This window comes from Hippoglossus stenolepis, chromosome 24 (genome assembly GCF_022539355.2).
Source record: "Hippoglossus stenolepis isolate QCI-W04-F060 chromosome 24, HSTE1.2, whole genome shotgun sequence".
NCBI lineage: Eukaryota > Metazoa > Chordata > Actinopteri > Pleuronectiformes > Pleuronectidae > Hippoglossus > Hippoglossus stenolepis.
The window spans coordinates 7952688-7974412 of NC_061506.1; the positions used below are offsets into that span (position 1 = coordinate 7952688).

The 21725-nt window shown below is 43.3% G+C and overlaps 3 protein-coding genes across 5 annotated transcripts in view; all 3 read left to right on the forward strand.

Moving 5' to 3' along the window:
* Positions 1–4042, forward strand: LOC118103477 (four and a half LIM domains protein 2). The gene is made up of 6 exons (XM_035150470.2): positions 1–92; positions 1436–1624; positions 1876–2050; positions 2153–2322; positions 2662–2848; positions 3472–4042. The coding sequence occupies exons 1-6, from the start codon at positions 84–86 to the stop codon at positions 3621–3623; spliced, it is 882 nt and encodes a 293-aa protein (XP_035006361.2). The 5' UTR covers positions 1–83; the 3' UTR covers positions 3624–4042.
* A 1208-nt stretch (positions 4043–5250) lies between these two features.
* On the forward strand, positions 5251–12667 carry c24h7orf57 (chromosome 24 C7orf57 homolog). Its single transcript, XM_035150352.2, has 8 exons — positions 5251–5394; positions 6186–6233; positions 6515–6688; positions 6817–6907; positions 7182–7311; positions 8179–8243; positions 8406–8506; positions 8874–12667. The coding sequence occupies exons 2-8, from the start codon at positions 6191–6193 to the stop codon at positions 8936–8938; spliced, it is 669 nt and encodes a 222-aa protein (XP_035006243.1). The 5' UTR covers positions 5251–5394; positions 6186–6190; the 3' UTR covers positions 8939–12667.
* Positions 12668–13792: 1125 nt separating this feature from the next.
* Positions 13793–21725, forward strand: part of LOC118103421 (plakophilin-4) — a 30913-nt gene continuing 22980 nt past the window's right edge. Inside the window, exons 1-2 of one of the 3 annotated variants that reach the window (XM_035150348.2) lie at positions 13793–14090; positions 14760–14962. In XM_035150348.2, coding sequence (XP_035006239.2) covers positions 14837–14962 — 126 coding nt within the window. In that variant the 5' untranslated portion in view covers positions 13793–14090; positions 14760–14836. Of the gene's footprint in view, positions 14963–21725 lie in introns of all 3 variants that reach the window. The other 2 variants (XM_035150350.2, XM_035150347.2) reach the window with 2 other exon arrangements.

Consider the following 21725-nt stretch of genomic DNA (forward strand, 5'->3'; position numbering starts at 1 on the left):
CACATTCTGCTCTAATTTTATAAAGCACATGAGCGACAGCGCTCGACAGACACCTTTTGGTCTCAGGCTGCGAACAGGCTGCTATGCTGCAGGTAACGTTGGTTTTACTACCTTGTCCTTATTCTGTTTTGCTTTCTGGACATATGCAATTCATCTTTTATGTCTTTGTGTCTGATCGTTTCAGAGATCAAATTTTATTCCTGTAAAACATCTACATTGTGATGTTTAGGTTTAGAGGATTTTTTTTAGAGCTTCTTGCGCAGGTTTTGGATTGATTGGCCTTTATCTTCTAGAACGAGAAATGTTGTGATTTCAAAGAATGTCAATTGAAGGGATTGAGTTATACGAGCCCTATAGGGATGATGCAGGGTTAAAGGGGTAAATGATTGACAGAGGTGTACAGATGTTGGAGAGAGGGATAAGAAGGGTTTCTTACGATAGGTGTACGAATGGGCACATTTTTCATAGAATTATAGAGACAGAGGATTCAGAAGTGTCAAATCCCTTCATTCATTTATTCATTCTAGAAATATTTCTGCTTCTCAGTTTTATTCACAAAATACCTGCTTACTTTCTACAGAGATTCTCACAATGACTTAACAGCCAATGTCCAGTCAATAGCAGCTTGAGGAGCATTTATCAATCGCTGCCAAAGTACTTTTATCAATCAAATCAGACTTTATTCATGTGGTGCCTGAAGTGCAATGATGCAACACAATTTGCTTAAAAATACAGGTGCAATACAGCAATAGAGTGCAATGTGCAATGAGCAATAAAATGAAATAACATACCTGAGTGATCCATTGGGAGCAGACATTAAAAACGTGTCTGATTCAAGGAAAAGAGGAAAGACTTGATGTCTTTACATTTGTTGAAACCGGGTGGATCTCTTCCAAGACTTGATTTTCAGAGGTTGAATGAAATATCAAACAGGCAACTTTTATTTTATCTCATATATCCCAAAGAACCTTATCTATACTGATAGTGTTTGACCCACTGGAAATTAAAGATATTACAATTTGTTTTACGCTTTTTCAGCACTTTACTTGCTGCTTTCCTTCTCTTCCATTCATCCCTCCTTCTTCTTGCTCTTCTCAGAGCTCTTTCTTCTTTGAGTCAGTAAATCAGATTTAAAAGTCACATTATGCACATTAATATTTAAGTTGAAGGTATTGTTGTATGGTACTCAATTCAATTTCCAGGGTATCTCAGACGGGTTTAATTCTGTACCTCGTACATCATTGCGGTGTCAATTTATCGGACCATGTGATCCGCTGCAGTAATTTCTTAAGAAATAATATAATAAGTCATCTCTCCAATTCCAGAAATGCCATCCGAGTTTTAAAATGTCATGAGATGATTGATATTGTGCATATTTTGGGAATGTTTCAGTGGAATTATTTTAATGTCATTGTTTGTTTTTTCTGTGAGACAGTACAGAGGAGTCAGAGAGGAGATTTTTGTCAACATGGCTGAACGCTGCGACTGCACAGAGTGCAAGGAATCCTTATACGGCCAGAAATACATCCTGAAGGAGGAGGACCCGTACTGCACCAAGTGCTACGAGGCACTTTTCTCCCACAACTGTGAAGGGTGCCAGACGCTCATTGGCTGCACCAGCAAGGTAATATTTGTTAAATTTCCTTTGCACCTTTCTCTTTCATTTCAATTGTTATGTTAATCTGAACGGGAAAGATATGGAGTCACATTAGTCACGCATAGAGTCATCTTCAGGTCAAAATTTCACTTTGTCCAATATGCAATTCAAGTGAAATGAGATTTTGATATAAAGATGGACGACATGCAGTTGCACTCAACAGTCCTCCTTTCGTTTACAACCAAACCAAGCATTCTCTCCTCCCATTGGCCCTCCAGGATCTGTCGTACAAGGAGCGCCACTGGCACAGCGAATGCTTCCTCTGCGTCACGTGCAGCCGACCTCTGGTGGACCGGCCCTTCGCCTCCAAGGATGACATGCTGATGTGCACCGACTGCTACAGCAACAAGTACTCTGCCAAGTGCAACATGTGCCTGAACACCATCATGCCAGGTGAGGAGAGAAACAGAGCACAGAGGGAACTGCAAGGTTAGGTTGGGTAAACATGGTGAGAACCATTTGATAATGTGAGAACCATCTTCCTCCTCTCACCAGGCTCTAAAAAGATGGAGCACAAGGGCAACAGTTGGCACGAGACCTGCTTCTCCTGCAACCGCTGCCAGCAGCCCATCGGCACCAGGAGCTTCGTCCAGAAGGACGCCAGCAACTACTGCATGCCCTGCTACGAGAAGCTGTTCGCTCTGCAGTGCGTCCACTGCAAGAAGGTACACAAGAAGGTTTATTTTACATCTGTTATGTGGATATGTGCTTTCATAACAGATATAAACTGTGCTATCTTATAACAGTGAAGAGAAATATACGAAAGGTCCAGTCACCAGCTTGATGATTATCATGGTCTTCATCAGGGGATAGAATTTGTTAAGTTGTCAGTTGCTTGAACAGAAACAGATCTCCCTCCCTTTTTAAATAATTTTTAGTCGTTTTCATCTCTTGTATTTTAAACAGTGCTTTCTTTTTGCTCTATATTGTTTTTAATGCCACTGAACAGCCCCTTGAATCTACCTCTGTGTATGAAAAGTGCCTATCATGTCTCTAACTTCCAGCCCATCACCACTGGAGGGGTGAACTACCACGACCAGCCGTGGCATAAGGAGTGCTTCGTCTGCATCGGCTGCAAGGAGCAGCTGGCCGGCAAGCGCTTCACCTCCCGGGACGACTTCACCTACTGCCTTGACTGCTTCTGCAACCTGTTTGCCAAGAAATGTGCCTACTGCACCACCCCCATCAGCGGTAAAGTCTCACCTGCGGTTGTGTCCCATGTGGCACCCTGTCTCTTTATTAAACTATCTCTTAGGACTTTTTTTGTATTGCCACTTCGTAACCCTTATACTTTCCAGGAAACACTAATTTGAATTGCCCCTCTCTGCCTAAATCTGGACTTTGAACGGCATTAACCTTGAGGTAACGCAGTCCACATTCCAAATTCCCAGGTTCAACATCATTACTGACTAGTTTGCTAGACTTACTGACGCTCCTGCAGAGTCACAGATAGTACAGTTATACAAATGTTTCCTGAGGCCGTGTACAGGGCCAATCAGGACTAAACTGAAACCTGTCTGAACCCGAGCAGAGACTGCAATGTAATTGTAGGAATGAGGGAAATAACAGCGCTGTGTAACTGCTGCATGCTTTAAGTCATCTGACACTAATGATAAGCAAAATGTTTTCAGGTGAGTTGCCATTGAAACAGGATAAAATGAGTTAAAAGTGCACGTAGAGAAGTGCAGATTAATGACACTGCACCGTCCTGGGGTCACATGCTTCCCTCTGCATCCTGTGTATCCAATCAGCATCAATTACAGGATTATTGCATTACAGAGATCATGAGACGCGTCTCTCCGCTTTTGTCGCAGGCCTCGGCGGGAGCAAGTACATCTCGTTCGAGCAGCGCCAGTGGCACACCAAATGCTTCAACTGCAAAAAGTGCAGCGTGTCCCTGGTGGGCCGGGGTTTCCTGACGTGCAAAGACAACGTCCTGTGCCCCGACTGCGGCAAAGACTTCTGAGTGAACTCCGGAGCTGGAGGAGCCAATCAGAGAGCATTAGTACTATTCTCCTAACCCGATCTTTGTTGCCTTATCTTGCATCATTTAGAGTGTGTTTTTCTGCATGCGCTGATGATCCTGTGTTTTATATTAATCAGCTGAAGCCTTCATTCCAAAATGCAGTTTTTCCTGTTTTATTAGTTTCTTCAAATCTTTAAATTGTATATCCTCATTTGGAATGAACGTTTATAAGTGGCATAAAAACAGCCAATATTGATAGATATTAAGATCTTAAAAGCTCCTAAAGTTGTTTTAATTGATGGCACTCTGGTATCAATTTCTCTTAACAAAGTCGACTACTAATCCAGTTTCTTCTAATTACATACGTTCTCTATGATAGAATCTAATCTGTTAGGCACAATAAAGATTTTTTGATTTGATGAACGCCCTCTCTCGCTCGATGATTTGATTTGTTGCTGAAACAGAAGCCTTCTCTTGCGCCGGAGATAATGAGGACATTGTGCATGTATGTATCATAACTGTGAACACTCTCTATTAATAACACAAAACTTTCAAAAGTCCACTGTGTCACTCTCATAAAAAGAGACCGTTAAGTAAATGGCTCAATTGATTGGTAATAAGTATTTTATCAGTGCTTTCTAGGCCAGTTGTAAGGCTTCAATAACAACTTGTTTTGGGTTGTCAAGCTGCAAGCTTTTTGATTATAATGCGGTTGCATGGTGGTATAAATATGACAGAAGGCCTAAAGGGTCATGGGGTTTTCTCACTGATTAAAAAGCCACCAAGTCTGCAGTTAAACGTGTCCCCAAAAGAGGGATTGTATCAATTATTCTGCAGTTTAAATGTTTAATAAGATGTTTTAAAAAATCCATTTTCGTCAATTGCCAAAAGTTGCTCTTAAGTTATTTATAAAGCTTGAATAAATTATTTATTATCTTTTAATAAAGCCATAGGACACAAGTCAAAGACAGTGCTCACCTTCGAGCATTGGCACATTTTCTTTCAAATCTACTGAAGCAGTAAAAAATATATATAAATGACTAATTATTCTTGAATAAAGACCCAGACCACTAGTATCTGTTGCTGTTTCAAGCAGCAACATTAATGATAACTTATCATTCACAAATAAAGATTTAATATAAAGAAATAAAGACTCAGACCACTTGGTTTCATGCACGAATAAAGATTTAATATTAAGAAATAAAGACCCAGACCAATAACTTCATTATTAACATTATTAATATTGCTGCTGGAAACAGCATCAATTCTTTATAGCTGCCTGTCCATCTTGGATACTGTCCACCGACAACTAATATTAATATTCAGCTCCATCCAGTCAATGGCTGTAATCGGGAAAGTGTACTTTGAGTATTACAGTAGAAGTATTACAAGTAAATATAAAACATTTGGCCCTGAAAAGAAGTAATACTCAGTAAAATAGCTCATATTATATAATAGTTTGGTACCAATGGGCAAAGATCGTCTCTTGTTTCAGTAACTGGAGGAATAATACAAAGAGCTCCCACTCTGCCCAATTTCAAGATATGACCTCCCTCCTATAGTGGAGATTAAAAAACACAAAATCAAAATTTCGTCTGTTAGGAGTCATCGCTGTTCGGAGACGATCTTTGGTTAGCGTACCGGATGTGGGCAGCAGGTGCCACCGGAAGTGTGCTCGTCCATCCCTGCCTGCAGAGAAAAAGAAGCTAGCGGCTCTGAATCGCCACAAAACCCATTGATTCATCGCAGCAAAAGAGAAACCACTGATAATGTAAGACGTGTTTCTTGTGTTTTCACTCTTGAATCTTCGCCTGTCTACCTTGAAATTGGCGTCGTCGCGGTGCAGAACGAGGGCATCGCCTGAAAGCCACTGCGGCAGCTACATAGGCGGCTAGCTAGGTTAGCATGGCTTTGTTAGCCACCTTGCTAAGCAGAACTACACCGTTGAGAAGACGAGAGGAAGATGCTCGTGGGGTGTTTCTTTCCAACAGCGTGTGTTCGTATTAATATATCGACATTATGTTTATAGACAAACTATAATTTAACACTTTCACCGTTTTTTAAATGCTCCCTCTGCAAAGATGTGCAAAAAAAAATCTGGGTGATGTCTGCAAGTGGTCTGCTAATATATTGAGTTTCTGTCACTCGTGCATCTGCAGGACTTAGTTTTATCTGCCTTGGATTATTTTATTGATTTATTTGCAGCATCTTTACTGCAGCTCTGTCGATGGGAGATCGCAGACAGGCCGCTGGGTTTGGCCAAGGCCAGACTCCGTTAGGGGGAAAAGGGATGATCTAAGGTGTGGGATCTTCTGTACAGCAAAGGATCCCCCCCGCCCCACCCCGAATAGTTTATTCTCTTCACTTCTCTGTCATCTCTGGTGGAAAAAGAAATTCTCTTAAAAAATATTATATTTCTTTTCTGCAACATGTGGTATTTTCTAGATTTATTTAATTTGAAAGAAATGTATAAAAACGCTCGACACGATCTTGATTAGTGTTTTTTAAATGTGTTTGACAACATAGCTATTGTTTAATAGTTGGATTATTTTGTGTCCACAGCTGAAATGAGCACCGCCCTGCCCAACCACAGAAAGACCAAGCCTGGAGGTAAGTCCTCTCTTTTTAAGGTTATTTAGAGACGGCATGTAAAGTATTTCAACAATGTCATTAAACAATTCAACCCTACACATATTCTAATGCATTTAAACCTTTTTGTGGCTCCATCACCTGTGATGCACTTGTAAAAAAAACTGTAAAACTACGACATTTCTTATAGAAAAACATCCGGACCGTAAAGTACATGCTGTGTATTGTGGCTTTGAACCATTATTTTGCTTACAAATGAAGGGTAAGCAAAGCAAGCAGATGTAATTCTTATTTCTTTGCAGGCATAAAGCCCAGTGCTGTAACCAACAGCGCGTCTGGGCCGACCTCCCAGATTCCCGGACTGTCCCAGAGTGCTGACGAAAGCACTCCGGCGGAGAGGACCAGCGGACGCCGAGTTGGGATATTTGCGTCCGACTCGGAGTACGTCAAGCTTGCAAAGCAGGGAGGACACAAAGGTAAAGGATACTTAATACTCTAAATTTGTAAATTTCTATTATTACCTTGTGCGTTGGCTTTTATAGTTTCTTAAATGTTCATAATTGCAGTGTTTGTATACATCTTTTTAATATGTTTCCCCCTGCAGGGCTGTTGAGTCATGATGTTGATTCTGAGGAGGTTGATCCGGTGAAAGCCTACAATCCAGCCAGCTGGTTTGGAGACAATGAGACAAAGAAGTAAGAAGACACTGAAATAAGCAAATGATGAGGATGTGTCGTCTCATGTTCAGACGATGGGTTTGTGCCGTAGAATGAGAGCTTAAGTGTTTGTTCAATAGAAACTAGTCATCAAGGAGAAGACATGAAATTGATTGTCTGACGATCTTTCTTTTCTCATGAGCCAGCTGGAGTTGTAAAAAAATGCCTCTTGATGCAGCGTAGAGCACTTTAAGACGTTTCCCACCGAAGCAGTAAATTCACATCGTATGTCACCGTGGTTTTGTGCTTACAGTGGAAGCAAAGCAACGTCTCCCGACAGCCAGATGAAGGGGGGCAGCCTGCCTCTGGCTGCACCGTTTGGCACTGATAACAGTTCGTCCTGGGAAAGAGAGGCTGATAGCTTTTCCAATGATAAAGATAAGGTGAATGGACCAAAGTAGTCACCCCCCCAACATGGCCGCCATGCCAATATCCTCCATCTTTTATTAATTTAGTTTTTACCATCACCTCTCCTTTTATTTTCACATTATTTTGCTCCATCGCCGCATTTGCATTTTCGTTAAATTTCATTTGGGTTCAATGCTCTGCTGGTGCTGTGGCTGTCTGGTAATTTTGGGTTAATATTGATTTAACTTTCAGGTAAGTGATGCTTTGAAAGGACCTGATAAAACAAGGCATTTATTTAAGGCCCTATAATACAATCTTCTTATTTTACTTCATATTAATGTTTCTAAAGTTTCTCTTTTATAAAAAAAAAGGTTAATTCCCTTAATATTTTTAATATATCTTGCAGAGGAAGCTTCTCCAAGAAGCAGTAGCAGGTCGAATGTCGATTTTGCAAACCATGATTGCAAATCTAGTGCAGTATAAGAACGTTTACATGAGAAAATAATATATGAAAAGCACCAATATTTGCCTTTTCAAGAAAATAAAACCTGGATACAGCATATTTATCAAATCTTTAAGGGTAAAATACATGATGTAAATAATTTGTTGATGTTGGTGCTTGAGAGCAAAGTGAGAGAATATGAATTTATGTTGTTTGTTGTTGCTGTTTTGGTTTAAACAGTTTCTTCACTCATCTTCATTGCATGACTCATTTCCCCTGAAGTTGTCCTCATCATCTCATCATCCGCTGTATCACTTCGATATTGTTTTTTATTTAACCTAAATATTTGACAGTAGAGGGACTCAGTCTTGCTGTGATTCTGCAGCGTAAAGGTCCGAATTGTCCTCATGTGAATTTGTTGTTTAACGATAAGAGTTTTGTTAACGCTCTCATCCTGCAGATGTCTCCTGATGATGCTGCCGATCAGTTGGAGGATCTGTCCTTAGGCGGCAGTCACAAGAGAACGTGAGTAAATCTCTTATTGTCCGTCTTTGAACAATGTGCCACCAAATATTAAACATCCAAACGTGATTTACATTTATTTTTGGGTCATTTGTTCACCTAAGGGCAAAGTAAACAGTTTGAGTGAAGTCACAGTGACGGTGCTGTCTCCTGTCGCCCATTCAGGTGTTATGATAAGAGGGCTCCGCCAGTCAGCATGACCAAGCTGCTGAGTCATGGTTATGTGGAGGAGAAGGATAAGTCTCCCAATGACGACGATGCCTCAAGTACGACACTGTTTGTTTACTGGTTCAAGAGAAGAGATGATGTGTTAGCCAATCCTGTTGTGCAAATTGAAGTCACACACATGAGAAATACCTGAAAAAAATTTAAAATAAATTGTTAATACACAGATTTATCTTCTTTGAACATTTTAAAAGCCACCAATCAAACATATTTAACACCATTTTGCCTCTTGAGGCTAAAAATCTACTTGAATATCTCTCATGTTAATAAGAAACACAAGAAATGACTCCAATGTGCACAAGTTGGTTGTTTGATCATAGAAAAAAAACATTATTTAAAACATTTTAAATATTGAATTTATTTTTGCTTCAAATGTTGATTTGTGCGTTTTTTGTTTTCGCTTTCTAGGTGTGACCTCAGAACAGACCAGCACCATCGCGACGGAGGACGTGGACGTGGACGATCTGGAGTAGTGTGCACAGGTCCTCACCTTGAGGGAGAAGGGGGGTGTCGTCCTAACACTGGTTCATGGTGTCGCAAATCCACGAACACGCCACTCCGCCCGTCACGGGATTCACTCACATTAATTGTACATCCACTGACTCTTAGGTTTTGTACTCATGTTTATGCAAAAGGTACCGTCCTATATGTTTTGCTTTAATTTATAAAAAAGGAACTCACACAGGTTTCGTTGAGTAGACGTGTCGGTGCTCGCAGTATATTTTTCCGTTCAGTGTTGTCGTTTCTCGGTTTGAAAGACGAGTTGTGCACAGGGCAGGAAACTAACATTTTGGTTTTGTTATTTTACCAGCTAGTTAAATTTTTAGAACTAAAAACAAGAGACAGCCTCACCCGCTTAATTCTAGACTCTCGTGCGTTTCGCCGGTGGCTGTTGTTAGTTTCCCTCCCTGGTTGTATGAAGTTCGAGTTAGTGAATTTTTATGAAGTGTTTGTGCTAATGAATTGTGGTGCCAGTGACGTGAAACATATTTTGTTTTGATCAAGGGCTCCTGCTTTATGAAGGAATGTCCGCGGTATGCGTGTTTTCGGCTGCGGCGGTGGATATGATCATTCGTTGAGACCGCAACCCCCGCAGCCATGACCACATGCCAAAGGGCGTACTGATGGCGAAAGCTGCCGCGGTTTGTGTGGTTGAAAAAGGTCCAAACATGATTTTTCGGTTGCTGCTCTGCAGAAGGTTGCTCTTCTCTTCTTTTCCCAAAAAATCTTGTTTTGTTTTTTTTATTGTGAAACGTGCAGTAGCATAATCTTTTTGTGCAAGCTGCGTTTTTGTGAATCATTCTTGTCCCCCCTCCCCCCAAAAACAAGTGCATTCAAAAAATCTGGAAAAAAAGGAACAAATTGCTCGAATAACTCAAGTGACGTTTGCCAGTTCCAATAAGAAAAACCAGCAGGTGCTGCAAATTCAATTCTCTCATCAGTGCCTATAAATTAGGAAGCTCATCAGTAAGTCAATAACTGTGCCAAGCGCTGGATGCTGGTCCAGATATGTCAGACGCCTGCTAACGATAGAACTAGATTTGTTGCGTTCTGCATGTTTAAAACGTCGCAGTTTTCCACAGCCTCGCGCAAAAAGGGATAAAGCATTCTGGGAAGTTGTCGGAAAGAAACCGCCTTCTGCAGGCCCACGACCCAAAAATCAATCCCAGTGTAATTCCTTGTGAAGATAGAGGAGGTTTTTGAAAAAGTGAGTTCTGAACATGCCAACCAAGCAGTTTTTTCCCTGCTCACATGCAGTGTTTTGACCTAGTAGACACCAGTAGGAGAAGTTAGTTAATGCACAGCCTGGTCCCAGCAAACCCTCCATCTCATGACGTGTTTATCTGCCTGATAAACATTTTATTCTGTTCAGATTAGGGAGTTTAATTTAAGCTGCATCATATTCTGCATATATAAACAAAAACAAGCACGGGTAAATCTGAGCACTGCAGCAGCTGCGTGGGTACGACTCCAGCCCGGACTGTTCGCTGCATGTCATCTTCAGTCTCTTGTTTCCTGCTTTTCCACTGTCACTTACCATAATAAAGGCAAAAACGCCAGAAAAAAAACAAAAGAAACTTCACAACCAAACTTTGCAGCAGTGAAAAATACATTTCCTGGTGTTTGAGTGGTCACAAACAATATGACAATAGAGTTTGTGGTTTGATTCGTGCCATAGTCCTCACACTTTTCCCTTATTTCCTGTCTGTCTCTGTCCTATCAACTTTCAATGAAAATGCAAACATACGCCAAGCTAAGTGGGTGCATTAAATTACTAAATAAAAGCCAAATTCAAGAAAAAGGCCTTAAATTAACATATCTTTTTAAAAAAACACTTAAGATTAATGGTGTCTCACTAATATAAGCCAGTTTAAAACAAAAGCAACTCAAGTGATCACATTATCAATCACATATATTCTCAGAGGAGGAATAAACTATCAGGTTGATGCCACTTTTACAATATCCTCTATTTTAAGTCGAGAAATAGATCCTGGGACATATGGACTGAACACGGAATTAGCATCAGTCTTATATGTTTAGGATATATAAAAATACTTTACGAATAGTAAGAAATTAACTGATATAGAAACAAAAATAAATTCTACCGAGAATTTAAATGACACATAAACCAATGCAGAAGACAAGGATGCATGAACAATCGTTAACGGCAGGTTTATTTGTGTTTATTGCCAAGATAAATGCAAAAAGGAAATGGCAAATAATAGGATATTCAGTATCTGCACGTCTTAAAAAGCCCTGAATTTACTTGGCTTCAGAGCACATTTAAAAAGAGTCTTCAATATTTTCCCGTTGTCTACTGACGGCTGTCGTAGTCGTTTAAATCTTGTTTCTGGCTGCCACGAGATGTTTTATATCTTATTTTTTGTGAAGCACCATCACAACTTGCAGCCAACACTCACTACTGCTGCTACAGTAGCGAGGAGGCTCATCTCCTCAAGGGCACGCGCCAGTTTTTTGACAAAACTTGAATAATTCAATCGTTTCAAATGGTTGTTCCATTTTTAGGTTCGGTTTCCTTGAATACGATCAACTACAGCACGAGGAATTGTATTTATACTCTGCTGAAAACGGTGCAATATAAAGGTACTGATAATCATTCCCCCCTGGTTCTTCATACTTTGCGCTGTATGACTGAAAAATACGTATTAAATTCAGTTTAATGTGCTTCTGAAAACTTCTTAAAAAGTATTAAATGAGTTGAACCCTACCGAAACCTCTGGTGTTAGAGATGTGGCTTTTGAAACACTTTGACCTTTTGTGTTACTGAAAAATTAATAGTGGTCAAAGCGGTCAAGTAAATCTAACCCCCAAACTTTGAAGTTTAATGTGGAGCCCTGCTCTATTGCAGAGTTGGCCTCAGTGTCTCCAACTCCTCCTCGGCTGCTTGCTTATGCGATTGCACTTTGATTGACAGTTTGGCCTTGAGTCCTCTAACAGTTCTTTTTGAAAAGTAGCTCCGAAACCAACGCGCGACACTAAAACTCCTAATCCTGCCGGGACGTTTGTCTGGTGAATGAAACGCTCTTAAATTGAAAAGGACGGGGGATGTATTTGGGTCTAAGATTTTAAGCTCCGAAGTTTGTCCCGATAAATCCAAACCCATTCACCGGCCGCGTCTCGAAACGATGCAGCAGTAACACACACTCGTTGGAAACGGCTTTAGTTGATATGTCATGTTCAGCACAACAGTGTTTGTCGCTTTTCTCCACACAATATATTTCAGCAGCGATGCATAATTCATCTGTATTATCTGTAGTATTAAAAGAAAGTGTTCTAAAACTATAGACGCTTTACTGTGCTTAGTGACACTTTATATTATTTAGCAGTACAAGGAATGGAAAATGTATCATCTTTGGTTATTGTTTGCTTCTAAGAAGAATACGTACAGTATTTATGTTTTAAAACGTAATCCTCCTCCTCCCTGTGAGTTGGTGCCGTTATCAGTTTATAAACCAGTAGTGGGAACCTTTTATCGGCTTAACTTTGCAAAGTCCTCCCCTGAAGTCACATTACTCTTTTACCTGCAAGTGTTAAAACTCTCCTCTACCAGAGAGAGAAGATTGTGTTCGTAGTGAGAAAACAAATCCACCAGATGCACCTCAATGTAAGACCAAGCTCAATTTGATGACTGCACAAAGACTCTATATTATCATTTGAATAAATGGGCATGTGCATGTAAATGTGTCCTGTTTTTTCTACAACATGAAGGAACGTGTTACTCAGTCGTAGAGGAAATTGTACTTTCTAGATTGAAGTTACTTTATTTAAATTCTGGGAAATTGCTCATCAACAGTTTAACTCTGAGTTGAGGCACATCATCATATTTACCTAAAGAACTACCCTGTTTTCTTCAGGAAAACTAAGTTAACAGTGAATTAAATCAAAAAATCAGATCAGGGCTTCAAATGTACTCGCAAGTGAACAGAAATTAACAGTTAAAGCAATTACAGAATTCCCATAAAGGGGCAGTTCACTCAAATTAGTACGTTAAAAATGTCTCCTACCTAAATTGTTTTTTCAAATGTTTCGTGCAAATCCCGAAAAAAATTGTTTATAATGATTAAAATAAAATAAGTTTATCGTCCACTGCAAAAGTTGCAGATTAATGTTTTGTATCGATGGAGTAATCAATGAAGCAACTAATCATTTTGTTATAATTATGAATTGGTGTCAAATTTCTGATTATTAATGTATTTCAAAACTTGGACATAGTTTTTGGCCTAAAAAGCCTGTAACTATATATAAAAAATGTAAATCTCTATCTCAACTTTTATGTCCAAAATGACAAACTTTAAACAACTTTAAAAATAAATATATTCCAATTGTTCACTCCACATTATGTTAGCTGGTATGTTGACCTAGTATCTCATCATTTTGGCTCAATATCCTTAGCTTCTTTGTAATAATTCCAAACTTAAAGAAAAAATCTTGGCACAATTGCGCATGCATGCGTTTGACACCATTTCCACCGAAGTGGATGTGCCACCTAAACTCTGCCGTCACATCTCCTATCGGGAAGCCCAGAAGGATCAGTCGGGCTCTTTAGCAGTGTAGATCACGCGCACGCGCAGGCACTCACGCACGGCCGCCGTTGCAGGCTGCATCCTCCCTCTCCAGCAGCAGCTCCTGTGCGCGCGGAGCTGCGTCTCCTCCTGCAGCCACCGCGTGCAACGGTGCATCGGCGGATGATCGATTCCTGTATCGTGGGGGGGAGGAGAGAGAAAAATAACAATCCACAGCCGCATGGTGACGTCACGCCGCTGAAAGGTAATCGTGGCTGGGCGTGTTGGTTGATGGGAGGGAGGGAGGGGAGGGGAGGGGAGATGTGGTCGGGTGCCGCGCGGACGCCAGGGGTAGATGGGTGCATTGAACCCCCCTCCTCCTCCTCCACACGCACACGAGGAAAATAAACACTCGGGTGTGATATAGGCTGCTGCGCGAGGTGTGCGTGGACGTGCACGCGGCTGTTTCGGCTGTTTGTTTTTGTTGATTCGTCGCGTGGGGAGTGTAGCGGCTGTCACGGCAGCCCGCGGGCGGAGGATGGATGCGTAACGGGACGGATCGAGCCAGCTGTGGCCTGCTTCTGACGGCAACATCTGGCCGGTGAGTCGCGGGCGGCTCGCTTTTTTTTCTCGCGCGGGAGGCTTCGGTTCGAGTCCCGCTCTCCAGCCCCGTGAGTCGCTGTGACCTCGTCCTTGGCTGCCGGACGGCGGCTGAGTGATCGATGTGCGCGTTTGACTGACTGACAGGCTGCTGCGTGTGACATGTGATGGAGGCTCATATGAGGCTGTGGATGTGATGAAGAGAATGAACGTGACATGCTGGGCAATGCATTCAGTGCGGGGTGCATGCAAACCTGCAAATGCAATGCATGAGCTATTACTGTTACTACTGTTTGTGCCATTGCATGCATCACTGGGGGGTTAAACCCCCACTTGATAGCCTCAGGAGATTAAATATATGCATGTATATAGATATATATATAAAGCACAATAATCTTATCATTGAGCCTCCTTATGAATCCCTATAGAAATCAATACTACAGGTGCACGTGAGTCTCCTTATAGGAATATTCTAGTGCTATAGGAAGGTCACAGGGGTGTAAGAGAGCTTTAAAAACAATCTCACCCAGTTTAAGGTCAAAGTGAATCCCTGCTGGATTATCATAGTGGGTGAAACACAGTATGGTCACAACATGGTAAACACTCAAAGCTCCCAGTGATTCTCTGTGCATTGTTTCTCCTCCTTGTCCACATCCTGACCCGCTTGTAGTCCTTCTGCAGGGTCAGAGAGGGCGCCTCTGCAGCCAGCCGGCCCCTGACTGTCGCGGGGGGGAAGAGGTGGAGGCGATGGAGGAGGGGGACGCGGAGGGGGAAGGGCCCATGGCGGTCAGAGAGGGGCCGGGCGACCACGGCCTCCTGCCGGACACCAGCAGCACGACCACCACCAACCTCCTGGCGTCTGTCAAAGAGCAGGTAAGGAGGCACCTCTCCTGGTCTCACTCTCCTCTGATCTGTGCTGCTGATTCCGCGGCTGCGCTCTTTACCTTTCCCCCGAATCAAGGATCTTATCTTGTGCAGGATGTAATCCACGTGTCCTGCTCTCCCTGAGACCCCACTGCACACCAACACCCGTCTAATTTACGAGGCTACATTCCCAAGGGCGGGTGGGGAAGGTTGCGAACGACAGATAAAAAAAAATGCAGGGATGCATTTGTAAAACGTGCTTTGTAACAAACTGCATGTTGTTAATATTTACGGTATTTAAACTTTGAATGATTACAAAGCAATCAGCCATCATGAGACAAAGGGCCCCTGGACTCTGGTGCGAGGCCCCCTCATGTCTCTGTAGTGTCTCTGTCGTCCTCCCTGTCATCATTCTGTGGTCATTTTCAGCCTCGATGCGCCTGTTTGGCATCTCTTTGTAGTCATTTTTAGATCGAAGCCTGTGACTCACCCAAATTTACCGAGCAAATCCGAGTATTATCTCCAGATGAGACCAAAAAATGCGACGGGTCTCCGGGCTGAACCGGCGGAGGCGCCCATAATTGTGGACACGGTGGATTTGCAGAGAGACGACTTGCAGCAGATCACATGAGGTCACCAGATGATTTTTTTTTTATCATCCCTGCGTGAATTGGAGCTTTATATGAACCGACAGCGCCGTTATCAAAGTGTGACTTAGTTCTTGTTTATCACACATTCCAGTTGCAGTTTTCGTCTTCTGGTTCTGATTAAACCGAAGCATCCCCCCCAAAAAATGTTCTCTGTAGATTCGGTCTTCTACAGTAACACGCTGTAAAGTTTAATTAATGCCTCAGAAACACTGACACATCGGATTGGAGCGTGGAACATTGATATGAACTAACAGCCAGAGATGTTTTCTGCCACTAACTTTTTTGGGTATTGAGGCTAGAGACACTCGCAGCCTCCGTCGCTGTTATTTTTATGTTTCTGCTTTTCTCTGAGTCAGTCTGTTCCCCCTGTTCTCAATAATGCCTGGACAGTGGCCATGTTCTCAACTTAGTCCCCCGGTGTGTGCCTCTAAATCAGGTGCACGGCTATTTAAAGAAAGAAGGCTCTGACTCTTTAAATCTGCAATTGCTTTTCTGCAAACGGACAAAAAATGTGGCTTTTTCTGACGTCTCCTCTGGCGTGAAACTAAGGGAAGGGTCGTTTCAGCTTCCTTGATTTCTGCTGTGGTTCTCGCTGAACACAGCGGGAGCAGCTCTGTCACCCCTCGATCGCACCTCGCTGCCTCAGAGTCTCTCTCTCTCTGCAGCTGGAAACGTTTCTCATTTCACCTGAATGCATGACTGACGCATCGGTTTCCTGCAGATGCAGTGTGCTGCAGAGCAGGAGTTGCAGTTGCTGGATGTATTTGTTGTTTTGTGGTCTGCTTTCCCCCTCGTGATGGAAACACACAGAGCTGTACAGCGTTCATGCAGAAGCTGATTATTTCAACGTCTGTATGTTTTTCCCATCAATCCTTATTGCTAGGAGCTCCTTGCACGTAGTTTTCCATGTTTGATCTGCATGTTTTCAGGCGAGCTGATAGAACAGCTGTAGATTTGGTGGAGTGTCCCATGCATTTCACATTTTGTCGAGGTCCCAGTTAGGGTTGTCAGTCCACCCAGGGGCGTTGCAAAAGTGGAGGCAAAGCAGGGAAGTGCCGGAGGCCCCCAAGCTGGAAGGGGGCCGATTACATTTGTCAGCAACAGCAGTCTATTGGGAACCCCCTTAAATTCTATAAAGACTTACAGATGGTTCGGGTGGTTTGATGTAAAACTTTTCTTCTTTACTATTATTTATGTGTATGCATTGCATTTGGAGATTGGAATGATGTGGTTTGGCATCATGTGTTTCCTTTGTGTGGTTGGGGGTCGTTCGGTTGGATGTACAGTCTTACCCCTGGTCCTTTTTTCCCTGGGGCCCCGAAAGTCCCCTGAAAGTCCACCTGGATCTTACGAATAAAGAAAGTGTGGTGATCATTTTTTACTCCATCTTCAGGGGCGTACAGTTAACAGCTGACATAGTACCCACCTACACGAAGCACGACTGCGTTCTAAACTTGGACGTCGACGAGAAAGCCAACATTTAATCATGTAGCTTGCTTCCAGAAAATGTAATCAAGTTGTTTTACCTTTCTCTGCGTTGGAATGCAGGTGGCCACGCTGCTCAGGCGTCGAATCTACCGCCTGCAGTTCCTCCTCAGAAATGTCAAATTAGACATGCTAAATGGAGCACATCAGTTATTGCCTTCCATTGTGTTCAGGCCCCTGATGCTTTTTCCGCTTTGCTCTCGTTTAGCCCATTAAACGCGGAGAGTGATAGACGCGAGCGGGGAAAGACCAGAGCAAGCCGGGAAACCCAAAACCTACCCGGTGTCGGTGCCCAGTTCAATTCTGTCACTTCCTGAGCAAACATGGTGAGATTGATCAGATGTTGAGACAACAGCCTGGCAGCGGCACTGCTCCAAAATGAAAGAGGAGACGTGTGTTGCTGCTCTCTGCATCGTTCTGTGAAATCAAGACAGGAATGTGTGTCTGATCAGAGGTTCACAGCTCTGTCCTCTTTTACTACACCAAACATTTGGGTTAACACTGATATTTATCCTTCAACTGATGGTCACATTTTTCTTCCCGTTTGGACTAAAGCCCATTTGACATCCAAGAAATAGATTTTTGAGAAAATGTTGGTAAAATACCAAGGAGGATTTTAAGTGCAACTCCCCACAGGAAGGAACCAGTTAGTTTAGTGTAGCTCAAAGGTGATTGCTTGGATTTAGAACATACAGGAGGGAACCTGTAGGGAGTTACTGCTCCAAACCAAGAAATAGTCTTGCACATGTATTTCCAACCATTCAGTATGGATGGACATACGCAGAGCAGGGAAATGTACCAAAACACCAAAATGAGCACAAAAGCATGAACTTAATAAAACAGTGTACAACACACACACATCAGCTTGTTGCAGCTGTTCATGGAAGCCACACATTTTTTATGTCGCATGAAATATTTAGACCCAAGACACAAACTCTGGCCGCTGCGTTTTTTAAGAGCACATTAGGGAAACTTGATCAGATCTCGCAGCAGGGTAAGGGTTATACCGACTCGTGATTATGACCAATCATGAGTCGGGTCTCAGCTGTCAATCAAGACGTTTCACCCCGTTTTTACAGCATCAAGTAAGTAGTTAAAACCAAAACGTATAAGAAACAGGAACACGTACGTCAGTGTGATAAGAGTGACCAAAAATGACAGAAACCATCTTTGAGAAAAACATTATCTGATGTATATTTAACTTTTTAGTTTGATTAATGTCCCATATAATATCCTGGAGGAGGCAGGGTGCCACCAGGGGGCGATCGAGACACTTTGGCTCATGTTGTCCATCTTCATATACAGTCTAATATACCAGTTTTTTTTATACTGTTTAAAAAAAGCTAAGCAACTCTATCCCTTATTACCCTTATTTATAAATTAAATTCTTTTGGGGAGCTTCTGTCAAAATATGATGAGGCCTTATTAGGCTTCTGGTGGTGTCTGTGCAGGCCAGGTCCCAGTCTTAAGAGCAGAGTCCCGCTGTGTGGATGTGACGCATGGCGCTCCGGAAAAAGAACATGCATGCTCAGCAAAGCTCTCCCCAGGATGGAGGGAGAAAACAAAAAGCTCAATAGAACGACAACAACCCGGGCCACGTCAGCGCTCTGCACGCTGATTGATTTTGACAATCAGGGCCAGAAACAGCACACGCGTCGTCAAAGCAAATTCACAGAGCGGCCGATCTCCATGTGGATGATTGACAGTCCTGTGCGGCCTGCTGTTTCCTGCAGAAGGATCGACTTAGATGAGGCGTCAGGTCACAATCTGAATCTGAGGGGTTAAACCAGCTCCTTCAATCCAGTTACGTCACCGCCTGGCTCTGCCCCTGATGACATCCGAGCCTCTAAACTGTTGCTGTCTGACATCTGAATTCCGAATGCCTGTTCTCTGTCATATTTCCGGAAAGGCAGAGCGTCTGTTGTTTTGCGGTCTGCCTTGTTGACTCCAGATCTCGGTTGCCCGAGGTTGCCTGTCAGCGTTCTGCTGCAGAGTCACCGTAGTGGAGGAGGAGGAGGAGGCTAATTTCACTTGATCCGCACTGTGTAAATGGAAGGGGAGCATCCACCCTGGGATACTGTTTCCGATCCGGTCAGAGTGTGATGCTCCTCGCATTTCCAGGAGTTATTTACTCTCCCAGTGAACCCGCGTTGCCTCCGCCTGCCTCATCTAGTTAATGACTTCCACTGTCTCCCCAAATGCCTTTTGACAGCCCTCGGAAAACAAGCACTACTTGTTGCTTTTTCCATAAGGGTGGGCGTTCGGGTGTATAAAGAGACCGAAAGTGTTTTAATCCATCTGTGGGTTATGTGAGTAGGTGGAGAGAGCAAGAGAGAGATGGAAAAACAAAAGCTGGATGTGCGGCATTGTGATCTTTCAAGGCGAAATGTGGGTGTATCAGGAGCTCCTATCCGCTCTTCTCCCTCTGATGATTGCTCAGCATGTGATTGTTGATCTTTGGCGCAAAATGGAGGCCTAGAGAGAAGCAGAAGACGATCACACTTCAGTGAAAAAGTTCCTTCTGTTTCAAAGATGTCGCTTACATCAGTGTGTGTCCCGTTAAGATGTTCTAGCGAGAGCTGCAGCCTGTCGCAGCAGCAGAAGTAGGTTGAACATTTCACGGATCTCACAGATGCGGCCTGGATAAAGTGGATAAACGTCCTGGGCTAAGATTAGACACAGTGCGGAGGAATAAGATGCAGAGGTCTGTGGATGGTGTCACTCGATAAGATACAGAAGAAACACTTTGTGACGGCGCACAATAAGCCGCGGCGAATCGTCCGGTGGCCCCCGGCTGGTAGGAGACATCGCCAGGCTTGGCTTCGCATTGGCCTGGCAGGGCTAGGCGTGTTATCCAGACATCACGAGGTGACGGGCGCAGGGCAACGCTCCGCTTGTCCCCCAGAGGCGTGCCGTAACGTGGCGAGGTTGGAACAAGGAGCGCTGTGTGCTCCCGTCCTGTCTCCCTGCTGCTCTGAAGTGATGTAGGCAGATGCAGCAGCAGAGCGGGGCACAGTCAGCAGGCGGTGACGCCGTGAGAGTGTGTGTGCAGCACGTTTTGAAGGCCGTGCTGTTTGAGCGGCACACTGCTGGGTCCCCTGACACTCGTCAGCGTGTCAATAAAACATCTGAAACTGTCACTTTATGCTCCGGGGGGGAGGTCTCGTTCATTTCCCAAGGTTTTTACCTCACATCCTCCTGTGTGATTATAATTGTTCTGTTGTTCACCGATCTCGCTTTTTATCACCTTGGAAACCCAGTCACTGATTGCAGTGAATAGGTTTTTTGTCTCGCTTGGAGGTCTATTGGAGCGTATTGTGATATTTTTAGATTTTTGTAATGCACTTGCTGTCTTTCAATAAATGTTCCTGTGTGAGCACCAACCTGAAGCTGCAGCTTGTAGGGCTGCAGCAGTACGATTCATTTGATCAACTTTGATCAACCAGTTAACGCTTGTTTAGTTCACCCAGATATTGGGTTTAATCATCTTCCACTTATCCGGGCTCGGGTCATGGATGGAGCCGACCCAGTAGGGCATTCCAGATGCCACTCGTAGAATGTAGAAAAACAGTGGTTTGATTATTTGACATAATAGCTGCGACTATGTACAATTTTTCATCTTGAAATAATGTCGCAGCCTTTTCCTGCAGTCGCACAATTCATTTAACATTTTGCCATACTTCCATGCAGCCGCCTCGGGGCCATATCAGCCCTAAAAGTGGACAAACATCTCTCCAATTAACTGGGAATAATTGCCGCAGAAAAACCAACACTAATTAACACGGCCGAATTAGCTCTGCGTAGCCGGGCTCCTCGTGGGAATCATTAAAGTTTCATGCGGTCTAAACTAAAGCGACGTTGTATGGACGCTCCTGTGTTTGTGTGTGTCTGGCAAACCTCTCAAGGTGTTTTCAGAGGCGGACTCGTGGCGTCTGAAACCAGGCCAGTTCACTTTACTTCGGCGTCTGCCTCCCACGTCTTCACTCTATAGCGAACGAGATGCGAGCAAACAACCGACATGATGGGACCATTAACTAAATCACTGTGCACCATCTGACTAAAGAGACTGCCAAGGCTCCATGCATCACATGGCCAGAGCTGACCCAAATACAACAGGGCTTTTGTCAAGAGACGTAAACAGATGAAAATCTGCCAGCGTGGATTTAAGTATCTTTTGTAGTTTTTAAGGGATTATGCTTTGAAGGACGTTTACTCTACTGTACTAGAAAAATGATGGTGTGGACAGGGTGGTAGGTCGGCAGGCAATTCATGTGATGATATCCCACATTTAAATGTATTCAGTTGTTAAATGGATTCATCATGATGATTTCAATATCTGCACTAGTTCACTGTCATTAGTTTAAATGACAAAAAGGATGTAGTGTGTTCGGTTTTGAGCGGAAAACTATTCTCGCGAGGGAGTTTTTCTCACCTCCCTCCCGGTCGGAGACTGCCAGAGATCCAGAGGCCAGACACCCTACAGTCTCCGGCCTCTCCCCAGGTCGGACACTGCTTGGCCTTACAGGAGCTTGACCCCTTGCGCATACTGCCCCAATCACGTGCACGGGCCTGGTTTATGTGTGTTTACGTGCTCGTTGTTTTCAGACTAATTAAACCCCATATGAAGGTGGACTGTG